This window comes from Ovis aries, chromosome 22 (genome assembly GCF_016772045.2).
Source record: "Ovis aries strain OAR_USU_Benz2616 breed Rambouillet chromosome 22, ARS-UI_Ramb_v3.0, whole genome shotgun sequence".
Classification (NCBI taxonomy): domain Eukaryota; kingdom Metazoa; phylum Chordata; class Mammalia; order Artiodactyla; family Bovidae; genus Ovis; species Ovis aries.
The window spans coordinates 46,970,432-46,997,139 of NC_056075.1; the positions used below are offsets into that span (position 1 = coordinate 46,970,432).

Below are 26,708 nucleotides of genomic sequence, written 5' to 3' on the forward strand. Positions count from 1 at the left end.
GGTCGATACTCCTGGCTCCCAGAGACCACCTGGGTAGAGGAAGTTGAGTCAGTTGGAGCATCCTGACGGTGTGGAAAGGGGTCCCCCACTCAGTTACACAGGGCCGTTTCACACACTGGCATGGAGACATGAGGTTTTTCTTTTTTTTTTACAGTTTCAAAATTATATCTGAAACATTTCATTATTTTTCAAACTGTTTTCCTGCTAGTCACTCCTCCTCCGAGATGATTTAAGGCAGCCTTCAATGAAAACACCTGTAGGCGAGGCGGATGAAATAAGAGATTTCAGAGATTAAAAAAAAAAAAAATTAGAAAAAGCGGAAGGTGGTGTTATCAAGAATCAAAGGTAGAGTGATGGGTGTGGTTAGATCACAGAATATGAGCCTGAGCTTCCTAGAAGCCACAGCAAAAGAGGAGAGAGGATGAGCTTCATCATATTAGTGTCCCCGACCTTGGCCTACCTCCTCCCAGAAACATACGTGCACACACGCACACACACGCTTCCAAATACACCATATAACTTCCATGACTTGGGGCAGAGAACCAAGCTCCCGGTTCTGGGTAAGAAGAGTGGAGAAAGCTTTTGAGGGAAGCGTTGGGGTTTGGTGGGGTGGGGTCTCCCAAGGGTAGACCAACCAGATATTTTCCCCACAAACCAAGCCGCTTTTGAGAGTGAAAGCTTATGCTGTTGGCAGTTACACGGCAATATACAGTCGCGGCAAACTGGGACGCAGCCAGCCTGCTGGCCGACGGGCCTGTGAGCCCTAGGGCCAGCTGCAGGGGATTGCCTGGCTGCTGGGGCCTGGCCCAGCCCGGTCCTGGCCCGGGTGACCGTGGGCCCTGCTCTGCTGTTCCCGCCGCTACGGGGTCCAGTAAGCATCAGGGTCTCCCACTCCCGGGCGTCCAGTCTTCACTGATGGGCCCCTCTCTGCATGAGTCCCCACGGCTGCTCACGCCTGGACAGCAGAGGGGGACCTCGAGCAAGTGTCCTGGAGCCGTGATGCTAGGGGTGGGGAGGGGGCAGGGGCCGTCCCGCCCACTCACGTCTCCGCGTGTCCCCACAGCAACTCCCTGACGGCTGCAAAGCACCTCGGCTGGTCTGCCAGCTGCACTTCACCAGCTGGCCTGACTTCGGGGTGCCTTTCACCCCCATCGGCATGCTCAAGTTCCTGAAGAAAGTGAGGACGCTCAGCCCCGCGCACGCCGGGCCCATCGTGGTCCACTGCAGGTGCGTGTGGGGCGGGGCCAGGCAGCCCAGGAAGGATGCAGCCTCCAGGGGGAAAACGACCCGTGGGTGGACATCAGGGTGGGCAGAGGGGCGGCTGGGGTGACCTGAAAGTACCTCCCAAATACCGGACGCAGCTCAGAGAATCTCTCAGGGCGAGAGCTGGAGGGATGCCCTTCATCCGGGGAGGCAGAGCCCTTCGTCAGTACCACCTGTTGGGGAACCTTAGTATCAAAAGCAGACAAGCGCCTTGTGACCTGGCACTGCACGCTCCTCTGAGCCACTGGCTTTGCAGAGTCTGGGGCATGGTCCAGCCCCGCCTGGCCCTCTCAAGGGGGCAGCCCCCCCCTTCTTGCTCAGACTTCCTGAAAGCCAGAGTTGGTGTGTTGCTTCCACTGAACACCTTTGTGGCAGATTTAGAGCCCCTGTGTCCCTGGAGGGTAGGTGCCTCTTGTCCCTGGCCGGGCCATGATACTCAGAACGACCCCACCTGTAACAGCCGGAAACCCCGTGTCCAGTGGAGAGTGACAGCCGGTGAGCAGGACCGTCCGTCCTCCAGCTGGAAGGGCAGGGCCACTGGCCTGAGTCCCTGCACAGGGAAACCTCTCCGAGGCGCGGACCCGCGGTGGCCCCAGCTAGAGGGGACACCGGTCAGCAGCATGTCCTCAGGACAGCGAGTTTGAAAGGCCTGTTGCAGGCAGGCAGGCAGGCGCGCTCCTGTTCCCATCAGCTGACAGTCAGCTGGCTGGGCTCCAGATGGCGGGGATGAAGGAGCCGCCTCTGTGTGGGGTCAGGGCTGGCTGCAGGGAGCGGTTCAGCTCTGTTTTGTTCTGATGCCTCCAGATTCCCTGGTGCTAGTGGACCCTCCGCGCCTGGCCCCTCCCCTGCCCGCCTCCCCGCTCGCCGCGGTGCTGGGGCAGGTTCTTTGCCCTTCGTCTTGGCTTCCACCCTCCGCCGCTGCCTGTGGCCGAGAGCCCCAGCCTCCACCTGGCACAGAAGCGCTCTTCCCGGGGGAGTGCGTGGCTGCAGTTGCCGCCGCAGCTCCTGACTTCTCTGTGTCCTGCTTCGCCAGCGGGTTTTTCTATACGGGGATGGACGCCCTTCTCTCTGGTCTGTGTATCCCCATCGAGCTGAGTCCCATGCGGGCAGATGAGTGGTCCAGGCAATGCCTGGGAGCAGAGGCTCCCACCAGGAGTTCAAGCCCGCCAGCATCCTGGAAGAGGCTCTCACGGGCTGGCAGACCCCAGTCCTCAGGAGGGAGCGGACTTGACGGCCTCATCCCTCTAAATATACCTTCACTTGGGTCTCCTTGGGCTCCAGAGTGTGTATGGCCTGGGGCTGGAGGCTTAGCCATTTCCTTCTGTGCTCTGGCACTCACTCCTCACCCTCAACAACCACCCCCCGCAATCCCTTAAAAAAACTGCCACTCGGTCCCTGATGAAACCACAGGGAGAGGTCTCTCGCTGCGGCTCTGAGCTCCACACCAGCATCCAGAGTCCAGAAGGGGAAGACCGCCTGGCCTGGGGCTTCTCCTAGTGGAACCAGCCTGGCGCCTTTCGCTGCTGAAGTCCCCTGCTCCCCTCTCCCGGGGCATGAGCCTCTTGCAGCCCGAAGTCAGCTACGTCCTGGCCACTTCCACGCCCCTGCTGGGTGGGCTGTCTTGACCTGGCTCTGCACCTGAAGATCGTCTCCTTTGTTTGTAAAGAACTAAGACTCCTGAAGGAGCCCCTCATGTCTCGTCCACTCTCTCCTCCCCGTGATGAGCAGGGAGTCTCCAAGGGGGCAGGTCTTCACTGCTTGTCTACTGCCATTTTGTAGTCTGGTGGAAAGTGTGGTGCCATCCTCCCCTCAAAAGAGGAACACGGTGGGGGGGCTTCATTCCTTAAGTTGTGAACCTTCTGTTTAAAAGATGGCTTTCTTTTTTAAAAAGAGGCTAATGCTGCAGTGGGTTGGAGTGCCGGGGGCAAGCCCAGTTCAACCTAGTGATCCTGCACCCTTGGTTGCTGCCTGCAGCTGTGGTCTGGACCATTAGGGACTTTTTGGTCCCATGGATGTTGGCTGAGTTTTTTTGTATACCTGCTGAGTCCTGGGTGTTGGGGAGACACATATGGACAGCCTGCATTGGTTGGAGGGAATCTAGATGGACAGGTAGGGTGGAGGTGGGAGGACGTGCAGAGACCGCTGTGGGGAGACCAGCTCAGGAGTGGCATTGGGCAGCTTCCCAAAGAAGGATACCTCTTGGTGGAGCCCCTGAGCACTAGCTGGCCCCAGCCAGCCTGGGGTTCAGGGCTGGGGTCCCAGATAGAGCCAGCTGGTGCCCCAATTTGCATGACCTTGGCCCCAGGGCCAACAGACCTGGCCTGGAGTCTTTCTTTCTTGTGAAGAACCTGGAAAAAACATATCAAGCATGACAAAAAAAAAAAAAAAAAAAATCCAGGTGCACAAGTGATAATGAGGAGACAGCATTCGGTAATAGAAGAAAAATTACCAGTACAATTCACACAAAGCTTAGAGAGCGGCCCTTTTCCATAAGCCTGTTAGTAGTCTCCAGTCCACCTGCAGTTGCAGGGCCTGCAGGAGACGTGGGTTCGACCCCTGGGTTGGGAAGATCCCCTGGAAGAGGAAAGAGGAAATGGCAACCCTCTCCAGGGTTTCTGCCTGGAGAATCCCACGGACAGAGGAGCTTGGTGGGCTACAGTCTCTAGGGTCTCAGAGTCAGACAGGACCGCAGTGAGAGCTCCCTGGCCCTTGAAGGAAATTTGAGATCTTGTCCCTGAGATTTGGTGCCCTCCGGTGGCCTTACCTGGATTTGTCTTTATTAACGGAGGGAAGTTTGTGCGCCATGAAGACGTTCGGCTTCATTGAGGGTGGCGTGTCCTATCATCGCAGTGGGGACAGGGGACTCACGACATGGCCTCTTCCTCTCTCCCCAAGTGCGGGCGTGGGCCGGACAGGCACCTTCATAGTGATCGACGCCATGATGGACATGATGCACGCGGAGCAGAAGGTGGATGTCTTTGACTTCGTGTCCAGAATCCGCAATCAGCGGCCTCAGATGGTTCAGACAGACGTGAGTCATGCCCTCCTCTGGCCCATCCGCCTGTGCTGGTGTGAGCTTGGCTCAGCAAACCCCGACGCCCCGGGACGCAAGTCAGGTGCACGCAGAGCGGTGCCTGGCCGGGACCGTGTCACCCCGGCCCTCGCCAAGGCCGCAGATGGTCACTACAGAGAGCCCTTAATCTGACGTTCCCCGCAACCCCTTCCCCTCTGCACAAAGAGAAGGGGCCCCCTACTCCAGGGGCCCCCCTTGGAGCCCGTCTGGGTCTCCCCACAGATGCAGTACACGTTCATCTACCAAGCCTTGCTGGAGTACTACCTCTACGGGGACACCGAGCTGGACGTGTCCTCCCTGGAGAAGCACCTGCGGGCGCTGCAAGGCCCCACCGCCCACTTTGACAAGATCGGGCTGGAGGAGGAGTTCAGGGTAAGCGCCGACCTGCCCTCCAGGAGGACCGGGCCCGTCCACACGAGGCTGCTTGCAGCTGCTTCCTCCCTTAGGAACTCCCGGAAAAGCAAGGGGGTCCGTCCTGCCCGTGACTTTCAAGGGAAGAGCAACGGGGACTCTCAGAGCTCTGCAGCCATGTCGGTGGGGGGGTGGGGGAGGGGGTAATATCGTACGTGCACATTTTATCTCCCAAGACTCGGGCCGCGTCTGGAGATGGAGACAGGCGTTTCCTCTGAGCGGGTGTCCCTGATGGCAGTGGGGTTAGAAGGCTGAGCAGTCTCTCAGGAACGTCAGGGTTTTAACTGCGCGGCTGTGTCTCTCTTCGCTGCAGAAACTGACAAACGTCCGCATCATGAAGGAGAACATGAGGACAGGCAACCTGCCCGCGAACATGAAGAAGGCCAGGGTCATCCAGATCATTCCATGTAAGGGGCCGCCCGTGGAGGGTAGGCCCTCGCGGCATGCGCCATCGGGCGGGTACCCTGGGGCTTCAGTCGCTGGAAGGTCGTTGACCACCCGCTCCTATAAACCAGGGGTCCAGGGCGGGGTGCCCTCGGGGAGCTCTGTCAAGTGTGGGGAAGAGAACACCCGCCTGTGAAGATGTGAGTGACCTAGGCTGTCCCGCGGGTGTCAGGCGGGCAGCTTGTGACCTGGACTTGGAGGCGGGAGAGGGAGGGGGACTTCCTGGAAGTGGAGAGATGAGCTTCGGGCCTGACGTGGTGCCTCCTGACTCTATGAGATGCCATCCCATCTTCCCCGAAGCCTGGGCAGAGGCATGACACCCCGCTGTACACAGAGTGGAGTTCTGGCCCGTGCTATGCAGCTAGACCCGAAGGGAACTCAGCTGAGACCTTTCAGGGAGAGGCCTTGGGGCTGGCACACCGTGGGCAAGGGAGGCATCGGGCACTGGGTGGCCTGAGGTCTAGGGGGACAGAAAGCCTACAGGCCTGGTAGGAGCAGAGGCATTGGAGGAACCCCAGGGGGAAGGGGAGGCGCCTGCCTAGAGGGGAGGTGGTAAGGCTCACCCAGACCTCTCCTCTACATCCCCTCCTGGACTCCAGCTCATGCAGCAGCAGGCCCTCACATGGACCTGCCCAAGCCGGCAGCGCATGGGGCTGGGCAAGCCCTCTCCAGCCTCAGACCCTGGAGGCTCTGTGGCTGTGATGCCTCTGGCAGGCTATGCCACGTTGCCTGGCCGGCCACACTCCTTTGACACCTTAAATTTACTTTAATGTTTACGTTTTGGTATGAATGGCTTCAATTTAGGCTTCCCTGGGAACTCAGCTGGTAAAGAATCTTCCTGCCATGCAGGAGACCCAGGTTCAGTTCCTTGATCGGGAGGATCCCCTGGAGAAGGGATAAGCTACCCGCTCCAGTATTCTTGCCCGGGGAATCCCCAAGGACAGTGGAGCCTGGCAGGCTACAGTCCACGGGGTTTCAAAGAGTCAGACATGACTGAGCGACCAAGTACAGCCCAGCACCTCAATTTATGACCGATGAAGACAATGAGTCAGTTATTTGAGAACTTTCCTCACAAAACACAGCTTCCCCTGGCCACTTGAAGGAACCTAGTTTAGGAAGGAAACCTTCCAAGGGGTTGACTGTATTTAGTGATTTTATCCATAAGCTTTGTCTCGGAAGCTCCTAACAGCGAGTTCAAGTTTGCTAGGCAGGATGGGGTCGCTTCTGACCCACGGGATGCACTGCTTTACAGACGACTTCAACCGAGTGATTCTCTCCATGAAGAGGGGCCAGGAGTACACGGACTACATCAACGCGTCCTTTATAGACGTAAGTGCCGGGCACCCGCCGAGCCTACGTGCCTGGTGGGGATGATAGCTCCCTTTCCCTGTGATCACAGTCTCTTCACCTACTTGCTTTCACAATCAGAAAGGGTGGACACGCCCCCAGGAAGCCAAACCAGTTCATTAGCAAACACTTGCTGAAAAAAAAAAAAAAAAAAGAATAAGGAACTCTGATATAGAGGATGTACGTGCACTTTTAAATAATAGGCTCCTTTTCCATTCTGCCTTTAATACATCGTAACTTCTCTTTTCCTTCGCTGTTAAACTCTAGCCCTCTGTCCCTGAGCTTTCTGTCCTGTGACCACAGTCCGGTTCAGGCCCCGTCACAGGCTGCCTTGTGCACAGCAGAGCTGAATGGGCGGGAGACAGCATTGCAGTCAAGTCCGTGTGTGGATTCTGGTTTACAGACGAGAGAACGCTGTGCTGGAGGGGGGTCACGCAGGCCCCAAGCCAGGACCAGGGAATTAACTCACTTCCTCTAACTCTGCACCCTCTCTGCCCTGCCTTGATGCTGTTAGCTGTGACACGTACAGACGCATTCTTAATAGAATCAAAGCCAGTCCAAGCAAGGGTCCTGTTGCCTGGTACAGAGGTGAAGGGTCCCCTTGACCTGTTTTCTGGGCGTGTGCCATCTGGGGCTCGGCTCAGGCCCCGGAAGCCTGAATGCCGTCCCTCCTGCGGCCCTGGGCTGTCCTAAAGCCACGTGTCCCAGCATGGGAGAGTGGGGGGCGGGGGGAGCCAGACTTGAACCTCTGCTCCCATTTGAAGGGCTACCGGCAGAAGGACTACTTCATCGCCACCCAGGGGCCCCTGGCGCACACTGTGGAGGACTTCTGGAGGATGGTCTGGGAGTGGAAGTGCCACACGATCGTGATGCTGACCGAGGTGCAGGAGAGAGAGCAGGTCAGCCCGCCCCCCGCCCCAGCGGCCTTCAGGGCCGCTTACACCCACCGGGTGCAGCCCACCCGATGGACTGCCTGTCCCTTGGGAACACCTCACCTGCCATCAGCTGTGAGGCCAGGCCACAGCTACTGAGGAGGGAGAGAGGCTGCAAATGAAAAAGGTTTTATTTCAACTCCCCCCGCCACTCCAGTTCATTGTAACTACCCACTGGCTGCTGTTCTTAGCCTACATTTTATTTAAAGTGAAGTCGCTCAGGCATGTCCGACTCTTTGCGACCCCATGGACTGTAGCCTATCGGGTTCCTCTGTCCATGGGATTTTCCAAGCAAGAGTACTGCAGTGGGGTGCCATTTCCTTCTCCAGGGGATCTTCCTGACCCGGGGATAGAACCCTGGTCTCATGCACCGTAGCCAGACACTTTACCGTCTGAGCCACCTTTAACCTGCCTTGAATTTCTGCTATTTTGTGTTTGCCACAAATACATATTTGGTCACAACCTGTTGAAGGAAAAGACCTTTATTCACTTTTCTTGGGGCAAAAGATGGAGGTATTGAAATGTGTGCCTAATTAATATAGTCCTGGTAGAATTGAATGGGTTAAATGTTTCCTTTCTCCCAGGGATCCATCTAGAGGCACATAATCTTCTTATTTTTATTTAATAGCATCATAAACACTTTTGAGCCCATCATCCAATCGAAAAACCAAACTTTGGCTGATAACATATACTCACTTACCTAGGTGTTTTCCTAAGAGGTATCCACTACCCTGAATTTGTGGAGTTTGACTTCTTTGCTTTTTAAAAACAGTTTTATTGGGACATAACACACATATCACGCAATGCCTCTTTCTAAAAGGTCTGGTTCCGTGGGTTTTAGCCTACTCACAGAGTTGTACAGCATCACTAATTCAGATCGTTTTCATCACCTGAAAAGAAACCCCATACCCACGAATGATCACTGCCTACTCCCTCCTCACAATCCCTGCAACCACAGGTTAGTTACTTTCTGGCTATGAAGTTGCCTCCTCTGGACATTTCATATAAATGGAATCATGCCACCTTTTTTTTATGATTGAGCACTTTCACTGAGCGTGTTTATAAGGCTCATTCATGAATCAGTTCCTCACTCTTTTTTTTTTTAATAGTATGGCCCTAAATTCTGTGTTTTCCTTCATTAGTGTTTGGACATTTGGGTTGTTTCACTTTGGGCTGTTACGAATACTGTTTTGAACACTCATGGACAAGTTTTTACGTGGACACATATTTTTATTTCTCTTAGGTAGATGCCTAGGGCTGGAACTGCTGGGGCCTGTCATAACTATATTGCAAACTCATATCACTTAACTGTTCAAGCAGCTCCCCACCAGTAATGTACGAGTGTTCCCGTTTCTCCCCATCCTCATCAACACTGACAATCATCTTTTTAATTAAGCCATCCTAATGAATGTTTTCTTAGCTTTTTAAGAAATCTTTTTTTATCGAGTATATATATATTCCTAAAGAAGCTACTGTTTAGTTCTGTCTGCTTTTCAACTTCATATTAAGAGGGCACCATTAAGGTATACAAAGGGGCTTCCCTGGTGGCTCAGCCGGTAAAGAATCCACCTGCAATGCAGGAGGACCTGGGTTCGATCCTTGGGTTGGGAAGATCCCCTGGAGAAGGGAACGGCTACCCACTCCAATATTCTGGCCTGGAGAATTCTACAGACTGTACAGTCCATGAGTCACAAGGAGTCAGACACAACTGAGTGGCTTTCGCACAAGGTATACAGTCTTCTGAGACTTGACTTTTCCACTTGAAGATATGCATTCGATATTTTGCTGTGTTGCTGCCTGTAACTGTGGCTCATGCATCATCATTTCCTTATGCTCCATGACACAAACTACATCCTGCATCCACTGACTTGCCCCTCCTTCTGTCCTGGGCATTTGGGTTGATTTCATTTTGTTGTTTTACAGTGCTGTGGTTACTTTCTTGTATGTGTCTCATGATGCGTGTGGAATTGTACGGTTCAGAGACAAAAATGCCACGTTGGAGAGTGTGTGAACGTTCGAATTGGCAGGGCAGTTCCTAACGACTTTCCAAAGTAGTTATGGTTTTCAAAGCAGACCCTGGATGAACATCATTCTTCTACATCCCCAGGATTGTCTGGCACCCTCATTTTTGTTAATTAAATAGGCATAAATATCATCTCTTTGTGGCCTTCATTTGCATCTCCCTGACCCCTCTGAGGGCAGGCATCACTTTGTGTATTTATAGAGGATGATATGTTTCCTCTTGTGCAGAGTGCCTGTTCATGCTTTTCCCTCATTCTTCTTGTGGGCTGTTTGCACTTTTCTTGTTGATTTGGAGGATTTCTTTATATATTCTTGGTACTGATTCCTTGTTGCTTTTAAGTATTGCAAGTATCTCATCTCAGCTGATGCCTTGTCTTTTTACTCTCTCAATGTCTGTTGGAGTTCCCCAAGTGGTTCAGTGGTAAAGAATCTGCCTGCCAATGGAGAAGATGCTGGTTTGATCCCTGGGTGGGGAAGATTCCCCGGGAGGAGGAAATGGCAAGCCACTCCAGTATTTTTGCCTGGAAAATGCTATGGACACAGGAGCCTGGTGGGCTACAGTCCATGGGGTCGCAAAAGAGTCAGATACAACTTAACGACTAAGCAACAACAAAATGTTTATTGATGACATAGGGTTAATTTTAATATAATCTGATGTTGAGATCTTCTTTGTCATGGTTGGTTAGCTCTTTGGGGTTCTTGTTTGGTAAACCTGTACCCCTAGATGAAAAGATATTTTTTCTAAGGCGTTCACAGTTTTATTTTTGACTTTAAGTCTTACCCTGTCTTGGTTTGTCTTTATTAAACTTCAAGTCTGCCATATACAGTCGTGTAGGTTGCACACTGCCCAACTCCAGGAGGGGCCGGGGCATTCATATCAGTCCAGGCAGCTGAGCCAGGCAGGTGAGTTAGGGGTCCAGCTCACTTCTCCCGTTCAGAGAGCTGATTCTCCAGCTCCAGCCACTGACTGGCCCCCCCCTCTGTGTGCTGTCGTTTCTGCTCTGTGTCTGTCCTGCAGACACACGCATGCCTGCTCCTGGGCTGTCTGCTTTGTTCCCTTGGTCAGCAGGCAGTGGCATTCATATTTATGCTCATGTGTTACTTTCCTGTTCAGATGAAATGTGTTAAATGGTTTGACAGCACGCCTGTATCCTAGTGTTAAAACGGCTGGCAGCAAATTCTTTAGTACGAGACTTAGAACATTTTTATTTTATCCCCCAGGATAAATGCTACCAGTATTGGCCAACAGAGGGCTCAGTGACTCACGGAGAAATAACGATCGAAATAAAGAGTGACACCCTTTCTGAAGCCATCAGTATACGAGACTTCCTGGTCACCTTCAATCAGGTATTGTTGACGGAGACCTTTAGTCTCTTGTGAACAGAACACCCTGCAGCCATCGTGTGGGCTCCCCACGTTCGTGTCAGTGGTCAGCGTGGGCGGTCGGCAGCTGTGTTACCAAGTGGCTGATCTGCCATAAGATTTCACCTCCATGATCGTCCCCCAGCTCCTTGCAGGAGTGCAGGGATGGTGGGGCCAAGTAGCCGACTCCAAGAGGCGCCCTACTGCTGCCCAGTCCCTGGGAGAAACAACCGTGGGTCAGAGAGCAGGAGGAATGAATGGGTAACGCCACAGAGGCCTCCTGGGCTTCTCTGCCAGACCCCTTCTCAGAGCCTCCCGCCACCCCCCACCAGCCAAGTCTTGGGAACGCTCCCTGTGTGTCAACCATGGGTAAAATGACCTACCTATGGGATCTGATTGCGAGCTGAAGACGGTCAGTACAGAGAAACCCAGCTTTGCCCAAAGACTTGGTCTCCTCCACGTGGGTCGCAGAAAGACCCAGGGCCCCTAGACTCTGAAACTGCTCATCCCCAGCCTTGAAGAGACATGGGGGGTCCTGAAAGTCAAAGTCGCCCAGTCGTGTCCAACTCTATGCGACCCTATGGACTATACATTCCGTGGAATTCTCCAGGCCAGAATACTGGAGTGGGTAGCTTATGCCCTTCTCTTGGGGATCTTCCCAATCCAGGAGTTGAACCCAGGTCTCTCACATTGCAGGAGGATTCTTTATCAGCTGAACCACAAGGGAAGTCCAAGAATACTGGAGTGGGTAGCTATCCTTTCTCCAGAGGATCTTCCCAACCCAGGAATTGAATTGGGGTCTCCTGCGTTGCAGGAGGATTCTTAACTGAGCTATCAGGGAAGTGAGGCTTCTTACAAAACAGGGATGATTCTTGTCATCTCAAGCAAAACTACCCAGGATCCCATAACGGGGTCTGGCAGGCCCTGGGGGCTCTGGGGAGCATCCTTTGACTGGCGTGACCCCCACCCAGAAGGAAGCATGGCTGGCCTTCTGCTTTAGGGTGACCACAGCCTACGAGCAGCCAGCATCTGGGAGGCCAGCCAGATGAGAACTCCGCGGGCTGCCTGAGACTGTGGCCTGAATCCCCTCCGGGCAGGGTTGGGAGGGTGGCCGGGGGGCTGTGACCGCGCAGCCCTGAGACGCTCTTCCCGCCCCGCAGCCCCTGGCCCGGCCAGAGGAGCAGATGCGGGTGGTGCGGCAGTTCCACTTCCACGGCTGGCCCGAGATTGGGATCCCGGCCGAGGGCAAAGGCATGATCGACCTCATCGCGGCCGTGCAGAAGCAGCAGCAGCAGACCGGCAACCACCCCATCACCGTGCACTGCAGGCAAGTGGGCCCGACGCGGACCACGCCCAGCCCGCTGCTCCCCTCAGCACCACGTCCCTGGACCCGTCTTCTTCACCTCCCCCGCTCCCAGACTTAACACAAACGCATAAATATCTTCCTAGACTTGCAGGAGCATTTGGTGAGAAGGAGTCAGGAAGCGACTCAGACACATTTCTTTGTGCTTTTTAAGTTGTCAAAAAAAAAAAAAAAATAGACACATTTCCAAGCGCAGCTCAGACAAACCCTGAACTTGAGTTATCTTCGTTTTGAAAGACTGGTGTGGCTCTGGCTGCCATGCCCACCCAGCACAGCAGGAAGCTTTTCTTGAACTACTCAGGGATGTCTAGGCTAGGGTCCATAACAGAGGGTCCGCAGCCCCAGCCCACCACTCAGCCTGGCTCCCAAGCCCCCCACCCTACCGTGAGCAGAGGGACCCACCAGGGGGCACCTGGACACAGCAGGACACCCCCCCAGCAAGAACCTTGATAAACAGCTTTATGAGGCATAAGGTGAATCCTATGGAGACATGCCAGCTCTCATTCCTTCTGGGCCAGGGCCCCCTGCTGGCAGGGACCTTGACCACCCTTGTAAAACTCTTCCTGCGAGAGCTTGGGGTGTCTGATCTTGGGGTGGGGTTGATTTGTGGAAGCTTGGGGTGTCTGATCTTGAGGTGGAGTCTGACTTGGGGAAGCTTGGGGTGTGTAATCTTGATGGGATCTGATTTGCTTCTAAGACTGCACTTCTGTACCTCTGTCTACATGTGGCTCCCATTTTTCTGACTGCCATTTGCCCCCACCCGCTTACCCCTCGTGTCAACAAAGCCCGGCTTAACCTGGTGGATTGGTCTGGCCGCTTTCCTGACCTTGGACCCAGAGATGCGCCCTTTGGGCATGGCCAGCAGGGGGTGCACACACCTAGGTTTTCAGTCCCTGGTGCCTTCGTAGATGGAACGTTATGGGTGTCGGGCACCAGGGATGCCAACAAAGCTGAGCGAAACCCACAGTCGGGATTTGGGGCCCTTTGGGAACCCCGCGTCCTCCGAGGGCTCCGGGGAAGAGGCCAGCCAAGCCTGCCTGCATTAGGCCTGCTCTCTCTCTCCCAAGAGGGTCTGCTTCCACAGGGTTTATCTGTTAAGCAGAGCAGATGCAGACTTTCACTGTCGGGAGGGGTCAGTTATCTGACCCTGCCTGCCAGGGGCTGTCCTTTGTCCAAGCAACCCTTCCATCCACCCGCACACCTCCCATCTCGGAAGATGGTCCCTGCACACATGGGGAGTCGGCCAGGATTGCAGCTCCCTATGCCTAAACAGGGAGGGGTTTTGCTCCTAAGAAGTTTCCAGGTGATGTAGCTGCTGTCAGCCCAGGGGCCATCCTCTGAGAGTCCCCCCACAAGGAGGAAGGGAAATGGGTCCACCAGCTTGAAAACTCGTCACTGGTTCTGGTCTGACTCATGTTACATTTAGGCACGTTCTTGAGGACTTCTGTGCTTGCTGACTCTCTGTCCAGAGCCAAGCTCCATATAAAATGGTCGTTAAAGAGCCAAGCTCCGGTCGTTCCAGCGCTGGCGTGCGGGGCCTGGTGGAGGCTGTGGGTTTCTCACGCCCAAGGGCGAGATTCGGTGTCTTACTCCGTGCTCTCTCTGCAGTGCTGGAGCTGGGCGGACGGGGACTTTCATAGCACTCAGCAACATTCTGGAACGGGTCAAGGCTGAGGGGCTTTTAGATGTATTCCAAGCTGTGAAGAGTTTACGACTTCAGAGGCCACACATGGTGCAAACCCTGGTAAGAAACGGCTTCCAGAGGAGTTGAGAATTGTCTCATGTTGCATTCGATGTGTGTTGCACTGACGTTCAAGTCCAGGAGGAAGGAAGGAGGGAGGCTGCGTTTCCAGGACAGAGAGCTGAAAGTCCCAGACAGCATACAGCATACAGAAGCTTCACAGACTCCCTTCCTCCCTTGCATCAGGGTGGGGTCTGTCCCCTGGGCAGACGCGAGAGGAGGGGCACTGCCCTGGCTTTCGATGATAAGACCCGTTGGACAGAAGCCCAGCTGCGCGTCAGTGAACTGTTCTGCAGATTCCAGTCTACGCTTACAGACGTAAACGTTCACACGCGGCGGTGACATTTACAGTCCTGATTCTTGCCATCTTCTGCCTTCCACGGGTCATGTGGACTCTTGTCCTTGGCTGGGTCTCACTCAGCCTCCAGGCGCTGCCCAGGGGGCTTAAGGAATCCATGCAGAGTGCAGTTGCCCATAGGTCTTCCTTCGTTCCATGGTGAAAACCCGCTCTTTCTGGTTTTCAGAAGAGATGCCTCCCTACCAAATTTGGTGATTGCCCTCCAACAGCAAGTTCAGTTTTCAAGACTGTTATAACCCGTTGCTTTTCTCAAGAAAAGTAAAAGTGTTTGTCATGTCCGACTCTTTGAGACCCCCCATGGACTATAGCCCACCAGGCTCTTCTGTCCATGGGATCCTCCAGGCAAGAACACTGGGGCGGGTTGCCACGCCCTTCTCCAGAGACATATTTATTTTCCCCAGTTCAGTTCAGCTGCTCAGTCGTGTCTGACTCTTTGCAACCCCATGGACTGCAGCATGCCAGGCCTCCCGGTCCGTCACCAACTCCCGGAGCTTACTCAAACTCATGTCCATTGAGTCGGTGATGCCATCCAACCATCTCACCCGCTGTCGTCCCCTTCTCCTCCTCCCGCCTTCCATCTTTCCCAGCATCAGGGTCTTTTCCAATGAGTCAGTTCTTTGCATCAGGTGGCCAACGTATTGGAGTTTTTCCCAAGGCTTCCTATCTTAGGACTTGCCCTCCCAGGCCCCTAGCACAGCCCACTGGTTCTCTGTGCTCACTCAGTCCTAACGCAGGCACTTTCTCTTTCCTTCCAAGGGCTGGGTGACCGGGTGGGATCTTAGTAGCTGGAAGGGAGGACCCTGTAGTGACTCTTGACTCTCCCAACTTCCTTGCAACCACAGGACAGACGCTTTTGGCTCCATCTTTCTTTCCCTGCAAAGCACAGCTCTGTCCTATGCTGGCTGGACCGAGACCCCAGAAGGGCTAGATGCGCTAATGTTTGGCCTCTTCCAACCCAAAGGCCGGTCGATTCTTATTCAATGTAAATTTAGGTAAGAGGCTGAATCCAAGGTGCTGGGAAAGAAGAGGAGGGAGCTAGTAGCCTCCCTTGGGCCCCCCGCTTCCCCAGCTCCCATATTAACTGGGCCAGCAAGTGACCAGGGTCTGCAAGGGTAGCTGCCGTCTGTTGTTCCTCAAACCACCGGAGTCCACCCCCATATCTGCTTACTGTTGTGCTCATGGTTTTCCTAGACTCATGGTAGGCTCTCTAAGAAAGTTCAGGCATTGCCATTTTCCCCATCTGTTTCATTTCCTCTTTTCCCCCTGCCCTTTGGCCGCATTGCCCAGCATGTGGGATCTTAGTTCCCCAACCAGGGATCGAACACGCACTCCCTGCATTGGAAGCTTCAAGGCTTACCCGCTGCAACACCAGCGAAGTCCTCATTTCTTCTTTTCAGTGCTCAGTACTGGTAGTGTGACACGCCCTGCTCGCTGGTCCCCCGTTAACCCATCACCTGGCTCTAGTCTCGCAACCCCAAAGAGCTGCTGGAAGGTCAGAAGTCAGGCGATGTCCAAGTGTGCTAATGAGAGCCTCACACAGATGTGTGGAGGGGCCTCCCCAGGTGACCCAGTGGCAAAGCATCTGCTGCCAGTGTAGGAGACACAAGAGATGGGGGTTCAGTCCTCGGGTCGGGAAGATCCCCTGGAGTAGGAAGTGGTGACCCACTCCAGTATTCTTGCCTGGAAAATTCTGTGGACAGAGGAGCCTGACGGGCTGCAGTCTGTGTATTTACAAAGAATCGGACACAGCTGAGCATGCACGCACTCACAGATGCAAGGCATCATTCTTTTGAATTTTAGTAAAGTTGATATAAAGCAATGCCCTTTTGTAGTGTAAATTTAGGTTTAAAAATAATCTATATTTCCATCTTATTTAACTTTTATAGATTATTTTCTTTGCATTATGAAGCTTGATGTTAGGTTTGCTATTATTTTTTCGTTCCAAAGTAGTGGTTTTTAGTTTATACTATCATGTGAATTGAATCGCCAGTCTATGTCTGAGAGGATCATCTCTGGTGCATCAGAGATGTTGAGTTCATGTTTGGGAATGCATGTAAGAATTAAAGATTTTAAAATTTAAAAATAAAAAACTAAAAATAAGTAAATAAGTAAATAAATAAATAAATTTAAAAAAAAAATATGAAAACTAGAGATCTCTCACTCAGAGAGTGAGTCCAAAATACACTGAGTTGAAACACTGACATTTTCTATGTAGAAAAATAGATTTGGAAACATGTACCTAAAAACTAAATTGTGTAACAGACGTTTATATGCATCAGGATATACACTATTTTAATAACTGGTCAGACTTTTTTATGTCTTCTCTCTAGTCTTTCTTTGAATTAAATTAATTAAATATATCTTTAATATTATTTTAATATGTTCTTGGTTTTCTTTTTCAGGAACAGTATGAATTCTGCTACAAAGTGGTACAAGATTTTATTGATATATTTTCTGATTATGCTAATTTCAAATGAAAATTCCTGCCTTAAAATATTTTTTAATTTAATGGTCAGTATATTTTGTAAAAATCATGTTAATTTATTTCATAGTTGACATTAATATCCTTCGTAATTTCTTTGTATATATTTTGTTATGCTTTAAAGGCCACCTGCTGTAAAGTTATTAAATCTTAAATACGCCCTTTAAAAACTGGAATAATGTATTAAGGTCAAATAATATCCCATAAAATATATATTTCTGCTAATATCAGTAAAAAAATATTTTAATTTTTCATTAGATTCATGTCACTTAACTTCACACAGTCAGCACCTCTAAAGATCTTAACATGCCGAGTGTGTTTATTTATGCAAGGTATTAACCACAACTTCATTAGCAAATAATCGAGGACTGAGAAATTAGTGGAAAATTTCCTGATATTGATTTCACAGCCCTGCGCAGTGGCAGGTTTTTGAAGGCAAACTTCCCGTGAAGATATGGTGTAAACAAGGAGTCCTATAGGCCTCAGCCTCAGTCCATGTAGTTTTCCTTTACCTTTTGAAAATCAAAGAAGACTTTTCAACCTGAGTCCAGGTCTAAAACACACTGGAGTAATTGGTGGCTATGTAGTGATCCTTAAAAATGCATTTATCAAGACTGTGTTGTGACATCTTGTCGAGACAAAAGAGATGTGAAGGCCAGTGGCCCAGTGGCCTCGGGTCCAGCAAACCAGCTCGCAGAGCGTCACTCCTGTCGCGACGCTTGCTCTCCATCTGTCTGGGTGGTTGACTCAGATGACCCTCTGAGAATCACACCCACTGCCCTTCTCACTCCTGTGTCCCCCGCCTGCACTCCACCATTCTGCCCTGCTAGTCGTGAGCTATACCTCGAGGCACAATAAAAAATCACTTCCCATTCCAAAAGGTCAGATAGCACATCTGACATGCACAGAGAAGCCAGGAGCTCCTGCCTGGGAGAAACAGTCGGGCAACCACAAGCAATTATGCTTTAAACTTTCTGAGAAGAAGTGTTTTGGTATTTTAAAAAATCTCTTGTAAAAGTTAAGACTGTTTGTAAGAAAAAAATAGTTAAAATATAGATTTATACAGTTTTTTTAAAGTCCCACTCCTTAATATTTAATAAAAGGAAAGAAAGAGAAATCCTTACTCTAAAGACTAACTTCTTTTTGAATGGTTCCTATTGAGACTTCTGACACTGGATAATAATGATCTCATTGCCACTCAGGATTGGCTTGTGGGGCAAAAAAAAAAAAGAGGACGAACATGGAAAGGTTTAATTTAATGGCAGCGACCTCTTCGTGGCCATCAGGTGCCTAAACAGATGAGCACAATGTAAAAAAAGACATCTGGTCTATCTTTCTGTAATCATTTAACATGTGCATTTTGGGGTACTTTTTTTTTTTTTTTTGCTTTCTAAAAGAGATATGAATCTAAAGACCTAATTTGATATTTCCACTGGTAACTGATTGCGTGAGTGCAACCCAGGGTGAGTGATGTCCTAATAACAGGCCCACAGTTAATCAAGGTTCTTCTGCTCCTCCACGCCCCACCCAAAGGTCAGAGGAGCCCAGCTGGACGGACAAAAGCACAACTTTGTGAGAGCTGCCACCACCAGCAGCCCTGGGCTCCTCACGCAGCCGACTGCCGCCCTCTCCCTTCTGGGCGCACTGATGGTGCTTTTGGGTCAAAGAGGAACATGGAGGGAGCTTTGCAAGACGCACCAGGTGGCCCCATTTGTTTCCATTGTTAAAGTCCCACGCCCGAAGTCCTCCTTTGACTAAAGGGGAAGAGAGAAAGTTGAGCACCGAAGCCTAGAAACAGAGCTGATGTTGGCAGTGATGGCAACATGGGATCGAAGTGCCTCAGGGCCTGGATGGGGGCCAACTTCAGGAGCCTTCACTGAGCATCCTGCAGGCCCTTTCGTGGTCTAGCTGGCATCTCGTGTCGTGGGATTAAGGCAGACCTTTTCAGGGGTGCCCTCGGGAAAGCACCCCGTTTGTTTGTGTGTATCTCCTGCCCTTTGGGCCGTCGCCTGCATCTGCTGAGGCTCCACGCTGGTGGTTCTGAGAACAGAGCAAACGCCACTGGCCCTGGGGTGCAGCACCCTGCTCCCTCCACAATCACGGCAGCACTTGCTTCCCCGGGGGGCTCAGTCACCAGCCTCTGGGCCCCTGCCATCACCCCACGGCTCTGATTCCAGCCTCGGTGGGCGCTCCAGGACTCCGCATCCTGTCTGCCTTGCCCTGAAAGCTGGCACCTCCTCCCCTTGGGTCAAAGAAAGTCCGTTGTACATAACTGAACAGCGCCATGCTGGGAAAGTCGTTTTTCCTTTGACATGTTTCTCTGTTGCATGCGGTTGCATTCAAAGGCCAAATAGCGATCAGAAGACGACCCGTTCTGATCTCCTTGCTTTATCGGTCACTGTGTGACTCGCTTTACAGTCTCTCTCATGTGCTTTACGAGTGAAGAATGCGCACCAGTGTTTTAAAAGGTATTTTTATGTATTTTTTAAAACTTTTTAAAATGAGCCTGATGCCTCTGTTTCAGCATTTGGAGACATGCCTTTTTTAAAAATGTATGATTACTGATATTTCTGTTGTGTTTAACTAAGTTGTGTTTAATTTATGTGCAATCTTTATAATATATGTATGTATTCTGGTTTCAACTATCATTTCTTTTTGTTTTATTCCATTTATCATTTGATCTTGCTCTGATTCCAGTGCCAGTGAATGTTGCTGAATTTGTATATGCAAATTGCAAGATCCAAAATATTCTGTTGCAAGGATAAATCTTTACTTTGACTTCCAGCCTGCGTCTCTTTCTTCAGTGAAGTCTCCTAATCTTATTCCTATGCCTTAAATCCTTCTAGACAAGACATTCATTAGGAGGTAAGCCTGGATTTATGTAGACAATTTCAGGACTTGTAAAATCTAACTCAGAAGTGGCACAGATGTGTGTGGGAGTGGTGGCTAATGCACTGGCCTTCAGAAGCCCTGGGTGGTTCGTGAAGCCTGGATTATAACCGCCTTACGGAGGACGACCCTCCCAGAGTCCAGACAGAAGCTCTGAACAGTGGTTTCTCAGAATACCCAAGGAAGGTGACCGAATGCTCCACGCCCACTGCCAGGTGGGATCAGAAAGCCTTTCCAACACTGCTTCTCCTCCTGAAACCTCGACTCCTGTTAGGCCTTCCTTTCCACATCTGTGTCTGGGGATCCCAGCTCACTCTCTTTTTCAGTTTCACACCTTCCCTAATACACACACCAGCTTCCTCTTTCAGATATTCTGGGCCTAATGTGGAAATTGAAGCATATGCTTTTTATTATTGGTTGCATTTATTTAATAAATTTTATAAGCTTTGTTATATTTGTTAAAATGGATCATCTGAAAACCTTTATTCCTCTTCATCTGAAAAAAATTACCTGCAATGAATGCTGTTTGCTCCTATGAACCCTCTAGCTATTGGGTTTGCCTTATGGGTCTGTGGGTTTCCCAGGTGATGCTAGTAATAAAAGAACCCACTGGCCAGTGCAGGAGACATGAGAAGCGGGTTTGATCCCTGGGTTGGGAAGATCCCCTGGAGAAGGAAATGGCAACCCACTCCAGTATTCTTGCCTGGAGAATTCTATGGACAGACGAGCCCGGCAGCCTGCAGTCCATGGGCTTGCAGAGTTGGACACGACTGAACGTGCACGTATGGATTTGTCTGTCTGCATGTCTGTTAAATAAGGGGGGGCTCACTTCTGCTCTCGGTGTGGAGGGGACTCTTTCCCCCGTAAGTATAAGAGAGCAGGAGAGTGGGAGGCGCAGATGCAGCCTGAGGCAGGCAACAGCGGGGAGAGGGGCAAGGAGGAGTTTTGGAGGAGGGTCCGTGAGGACAGGAACCAGCAGCCGCAGCCAACTGGGGACCAACAGACTTGACCACCTGGAGGGGTGCACAGACTCAGCAGGGTGTGAGGGGCTGAGAGGGAACAAACCCCAGGTCTACCTCAGAGAAGCCCATTTTCAAATAGAAACACACCAACGCACCCCCTGTGATAACAGATCCCAGGATGGGCCAGCAGGTGAGCCGATGGCCAGGGGAGGTCAGCACCTGGCTGGGACTGGATGGTGCAGGTTAGGGGCGTGACTTTTAGCAGGCTCTGTGGCTTTTCCAATAATTGAAGACTATCTGCAGTGTGGATGGTCCCCATCACTAACCATGCCTTTCGAGCTCTTGTCAAGCTGAGAGGCAAAAGAAAAAAACCATGCCTCTGATCAGTTTGCATTTCCCTAACTTCTAGTGGGTTGAGAATCATTTCACATTTATTTGTATTTCATCTCTGAATCACCAATTTGTATTTTTTATCCATCTTCCTTAATCAAGTCATTTGACTTTGCCTTATTATTTTGTGTTAGTTGCTCAGTCATGTCCAACTCTTTGTGACCCCATGGACTGTAGCCTGCCAGACTCCTCTGTCCATAGGATTCTCCAGGCAAGAATACTGGAGTGGGTTGCCATTCCCTTCTCCAAATTCAGGTATAGTAATTCTGTTTAAAACATGGATAGTGACCCTTTGTTATTCATGTTATACCCAACCCACCATAGGCTCCTACCCCTGGGACTTGCCCGCAAGTTCACTCCCAGAATCTGGTTGTGTCAGGGCTGCCAACAAGCATGATCATTTGCTGATTCTGCAGCCTGGACCAAATCTCTGTCCTGGAGTCCAGACAAGGAGGACAAGGCCTGGGTGGGGGGGAGTCCCCTCCCCCAAATACCAGGGCTGTTCCTGCAGGACCCAGCGGGCCTCCTGGCTGGGGGTAGGGTGGAGGGAGTTCCTGTCTGGCTATGGCAGTTGTGGAAGTGCAGGCAGGAGGCTGGGAGCTGGCCCTCTGCCCTACCCCTTTCTGCCACTCACTGTCTCCATTTGGTATGATTTTCTTTCCCCCTTCCTCCCTTTAATAAAAATACTGAGTTTTAACATCATTTCATCTCAGACACTTCCTGCACCTGATCATCAGGGTATAGACTCGTCAGTCTGCAGTCTGACCCTGGATGGACAAAGCTTCATCCTAGAGGGGGTCACCTAGCTCCCACTGTGCTCTGTTCCACCAGGAAGTACAGCATGACTCTGGGCCATGAAACGGGGGGGCCAACCTCGCCTGGGAAACCAGGGTAGGGGAAAGAGGCTTCTTGGAGGGAGTCTCACTGGAGCTGAGCTCAGGGCTGAAGGGAAGCAGGAGTCGGGGAGAGCAGGGTGTGTGTGTGTGAGCATGAGTGTGTGTGTGAATGAATGGGTGTGTATCCGTGTATATGAATGGGTATGGATCCATGTGTACTTGTGTATGTGTGAATGGATGGGTGTGTGCCTGTGCGTACATGCATGTGAATATACTACATGTGTGTATGAGCATATGCAATACTGTGTATCCGTGCATATGTATGTGAATGAATGGGTGTGTGTACGTATATGCATGTGTGAGCATATGTAAGAAACCTATATTCATGTGTATGTATGCTTGTGTGTGAATGAATGGGTGTGTGTGTGTACGTGTTCATGTATGCATGTGTGAATACTACATGTCGGGGGTAGAGTCTTAACTAAGGAAGGCAGGAGATGACTGGTAGAAAATTAAAGCAGAAAAATCACGTCGTGGAAAACTTGGAGATAAAGTAAAACTAGCTTCCATTTAATGAGAGCTTTCCATCAGAGGGATGCTACTTTCTTGGAATCTGAGGCTCAGAGAAGTTACCAAATCACACAGCAAGTAAATGTTTATTTCTCGTACCCCATTCTCAAGCACACAATTAGCCTTGCTAAATAGTAATGGTTAATATTTCTATCTGATGCTTCCTTCCCCCAAAAATGCTAAGGATGTGTCCTGTGGATGTGCATTTTTTAAAACACGTTTGTGACCTTCTCTAATTCAGCACCTACAACCATATAAAATAAAACCACCCTTCTTTTTAAAATTAATTTTACAATATTGTATCGGTTTCACCATACATTGACTTGAATCCGCCATGGGTGTACATGTGTTCCCCATCCTGATTCCCCCTCCCACTTCCCTCCCTATCCCATCCCTCTGGGTCATCCCAGTGCACCAGCCCCGAGCACCCTGTATCATGCATCGAACCTGGACTGGTGATTCATTTCACATATATTACACATGTTTCAATGCCATCCTCCCAAATCTCATCCCACCCTCTCCCTCTCCGAGTCAAAAGACTGTTCAATACATCTGTGTTTCTTTTGCTGTCTCACATACAGGGTTATCATTACCTTCTTTCTAACTTCCATATATATGCGCTAGTATACTGTATTGGTGTTTTTCTTTCTGGCTTACTTCACTCTGTATAATAGGCTCCAGTTTCATCCACCTCATTAGAACTTATTCAGATGTATTCTTTTTCATGGCTGAGCAATACTCCATTGTGTATATGTACCACAGCTTTCTTATCCATTCATCTGCTGATGGACATCTAGGTTGCTTCCATGTCCTGGCTATTATAAACAGTGCTGTGATGAACACTGGGGTACACGTGTCTCTTTCAATTCTGGTTTCCTCGGCGTGTATGCCCAGCAGTGGGACTGCTGGGTCATATGGCATTTCTATTTCCAGTTTTTTAAGGAAAAAATCACCCTTCTTATGCTCTTGAAATACTTTGCTAAAGAAAGCAAGAAAATGTACTGATACATTTCAGTGAGATTTTGGGTTAGAAATGAAACTTAATAGCTTTTTAATTAATTTTTACCCCATTCCCCAGGAACACAGCTAATTGAAATTTTTCTCTATGTGAGGTTCATAATTATCGCTAAATCTGAAGTGCTGGCAGAACAACTGAACCATAGGAAATTCCTATGTTTCCTTGAATTTTGTCTAAGCGACACACTGATGACTCCCACGTTCAGAAGGCCTTTTCTAAGGAGGCTCGCACTTCCTAAAACACCATCCCTTCTGCTCGTCGGAATCCCACTCTTTGCGGCCCCACTTGACGATGACCTCCGATTTCAGGCAACGCCCTCTAAATAACTGTATTAATAAGGCAGCCAAAATAGCAAAAACAAATACCCCTGACCCAGACAGACGTGCCTGGATTCACGCATTTGTTCAAACGCATTTATTGTGATGTGGACCTTGCTCCACGCCAGACCTGGGGCGAACACAAGAGCTGACGGCGGCAGGGGTGACAGCTCCCGTGCCCGGGCAGTGTGCTTGTGTCCGACCCGGGGAACACGGAGGAGCCGGAGGACGGAGCGAAACAGCAGTGAGACGGGCGGCTCTGAAACCAGAGGGCGGACGTCCAGGCGAAAAACGAGATGCGACAGCCTCGAGCTCCGAGCGTCAGACATCGCTGCTCTTTCCGGGTGGGAGGCGCGTCTGGGCTTGCGGTGCTTCCCATCCGAGGTGAAGGCGCGAGGCCAGGCCAACAGGTGTGGGCAGAGAAAGCCCAGGCGAGAGCAGAGATTCGGAGAACCGGACCCGAGGGCGCCCAGGGGCGCCGCAGCGCGGACTCGGGCAGGTGGGCAGACGCCCTCTCAGCGGGAGGCAGTCCTGGTTCAGAGACTCTCCACGTGCAACAGGCAAGCGGGCAGGCTTCCCTCAAGCAAAGCGCCGCGCTGCCCTGCAGATGGCGTCGCAGACCAGCCTCGGAATCACAGGTCTCTCGCCTCCGAGGCCAGGGCAGCGAGCCGAGGGCCGTCCTGTGCAGATGGCCCGCAGCCCGAGCGCCTGGACGCGCGGTCTCCGCGGGGTGAAGGCGGACACCCTAACTTTCATTTTTCTCGTCCTCTGCCCATTCATTCCTGCGTCCTGAGTGCCTGCCGGGCGCTGGAGAGAAGCCCCTGCCTTTCACATTTGCATGAGGACGTTGGTACACAAAGGACACAGACACACACAGAAGCATTTACAGCGGCGGGGCGAGTGCTGGAGCCCACGGCCAACGGGGACCGGCCGCGGCAGTCACAAACCCGGGGCTTCTATCACCGAGATGAAGGCCACAGCTTGGCAAACTCCCCCCACCCCCCCACCCCTACTCAAGTTTTAACTTTTTTACTAATTTAGCAGACTCAGCAGTCTCCTTCATAATCTCCACGTGGGGGCTTTTGAATAAACTCTTGAGTTAGAAAATTCTAAGCCTTCTTCCCTTAAACACCCACCCCACCCCACCCCCAACAGCATTATTTACAGAATTCACTTTAAAACTTATGGCAAATATTGTACTACAACTTATCACTAAATTCATTACAGCCCCACCACCACCCCCTTCTAAACTTTTTAGCTATATATCTTCAGGGTCTCGACGACTTCTGGTTCTTATTTTCTTGACACACACATTGTCACTTTCCTGTTTGGGAAGAAAAATATCTCTTAAGTCATTTGAAAGAACAGTTTGTGTAACCAACTCTACTCTGCAAAAACCCGAATCCTTACAGGGTGCGACACAGGCCTTTAGTTCCAGAAAACTAGTCTTGAGGTTGGAAATGAGCTTTAAAATACAGACTGTAAAAGCTGCCTTAAACTCTTTTTACTATGTAAATCTTTAAAGTTAAATATTGTGTCTTGACAGAAAGGTTGGTAAGCTATTTTTAAGTTATAAATACATCATAAAGAAGAAAAAAGAAATTTCCACATACGTTTTTCACTGATTTTTATAAGTACCACTCAGAAAAAGTGGATTCAAATGTGTAATCAGGCTGAAGCCTTTTGGACCTTCTAAACAACTGGTGTGTCCAAAGGGGACCTCACTCAGTGCTAGCTGAGTGTGAGCAGAGACCACTCTTGGGTTGCTATCTTTGGGAAGGGGAAAGGACACCAGGCTGCCTCCAAATGGGAGCTGTTCATGGGACTGTTTGCCTACGGACACCCCACCGTTCTGTGTCCCAGCTTTCTGAGGGGACACCTTTGAAATCAAGCATTACTTTTTGGGAAGTTTGTTCAGTCTCTAACCACACACTGAAGGCAGTGCCTGGACCCTTAGTACAGGGTATGCAGTGAGCACTCAGAAAGTACTAACTGGATAAATCCCCTGAAAGAAGACGTCATTATGTGGATTTACTATTCAAAGTGGAATTCCCAAGCCACATCCACCTGAATATGGTTTAGATGCCTGCTTCTCCTGGTAGTTTAACTGGGAGTCGGCAGCGTATTATCCCATTTGCTGTGTCTGCTCTCGCAATGTGGGGTAAAACCTCTCCTGACATAGTCTCTAGGCTTAAAAAAAGAACAGGAGATTACTAGCCTTTTGAAGACTGTGGGCACATCTCTTGGCACTCCGGGTCACTCTCTGTTCGGATGCTCTCTCTGAAGGGTTTCCTCGAGGGCAGACGCTAACCTTTCTGGATCTCGAACACTTAGGGTCTGAATGTCCTGTCCCTTCTTTCTTTTCCTGCTTCTTCGCCAGGATGTCCACCCTTCCCTCCCTCGCTTTCTCCTCTGCAGCCTCAGGCAAAGGCGTCTGGTTCTGCCTCCCAGGTCTCAAGCGTGTCCTCCTCTCTTCAACTTTGCCCCCAGAGGCAGGCTTCTTGGCTCCATCTTCAGGCCTCCAGAGCTTCATCTCCTGGGAGGGCGGCACAGACTTCTTTTCGCTTCTTTTTATTTTCACCTTTTCTGCTGATATAAGAACCTCAGGTCTTTGCTCCTCTACAGAAGTTTTAGCAGGACGCCTGGAACGCAGAGACACTCCCTAAAAAAATTTAAAAGACATCCACAAAATGTCAAGAATGAGGAATACAAATTACGAATCTCAAGGTGGAGAACATCATTTGAAATTGAACTCAAAGGGGAATCAATTGCAACATTTTCCATTGATTCATATCCTAACATGCAAGTAAGTCTAAGCAAGTCAGGGGTGTACCTGTCAATTTGCTCCTACAGAGAAATCACCATTTCCACCAATAAACCCTAAGTAAGGAATTCAGTATGAACTCCAACCACAACACCTGTCATATG

The 26,708-nt window shown here is 50.7% G+C and overlaps 2 protein-coding genes across 10 annotated transcripts in view; one reads left to right on the forward strand and one right to left on the reverse strand.

Moving 5' to 3' along the window:
• The window catches only part of PTPRE (protein tyrosine phosphatase receptor type E), a 179,630-nt gene extending 160,048 nt beyond the window's left edge, over positions 1-19,582 (forward strand). For 7 of the 8 annotated variants that reach the window (XM_027960450.2, XM_060404826.1, XM_060404828.1 and 4 more), the window contains 10 exons: positions 1,064-1,227; positions 4,159-4,294; positions 4,559-4,708; positions 5,061-5,154; positions 6,444-6,520; positions 7,303-7,437; positions 10,714-10,839; positions 12,015-12,181; positions 13,826-13,961; positions 16,719-19,582. In XM_027960450.2, coding sequence (XP_027816251.1) covers positions 1,064-1,227; positions 4,159-4,294; positions 4,559-4,708; positions 5,061-5,154; positions 6,444-6,520; positions 7,303-7,437; positions 10,714-10,839; positions 12,015-12,181; positions 13,826-13,961; positions 16,719-16,793 — 1,260 coding nt within the window. In that variant the 3' untranslated portion in view covers positions 16,794-19,582. The remainder of the gene's footprint in view (positions 1-1,063; positions 1,228-4,158; positions 4,295-4,558; positions 4,709-5,060; positions 5,155-6,443; positions 6,521-7,302; positions 7,438-10,713; positions 10,840-12,014; positions 12,182-13,825; positions 13,962-16,718) is intronic. The other variant, XM_060404827.1, reaches the window with a different exon arrangement.
• Positions 19,583-23,862: 4,280 nt separating this feature from the next.
• Positions 23,863-26,708, reverse strand: part of MKI67 (marker of proliferation Ki-67) — a 29,545-nt gene continuing 26,699 nt past the window's right edge. For both annotated transcript variants that reach the window (XM_042238739.2, XM_027960646.3), the window contains exons 14-15: positions 25,999-26,442; positions 23,863-25,104 (exon numbers count right to left, since the gene is read on the reverse strand). In XM_042238739.2, the coding sequence (XP_042094673.1) occupies positions 25,039-25,104; positions 25,999-26,442 (510 nt within the window). In that variant the 3' untranslated portion in view covers positions 23,863-25,038. The remainder of the gene's footprint in view (positions 25,105-25,998; positions 26,443-26,708) is intronic.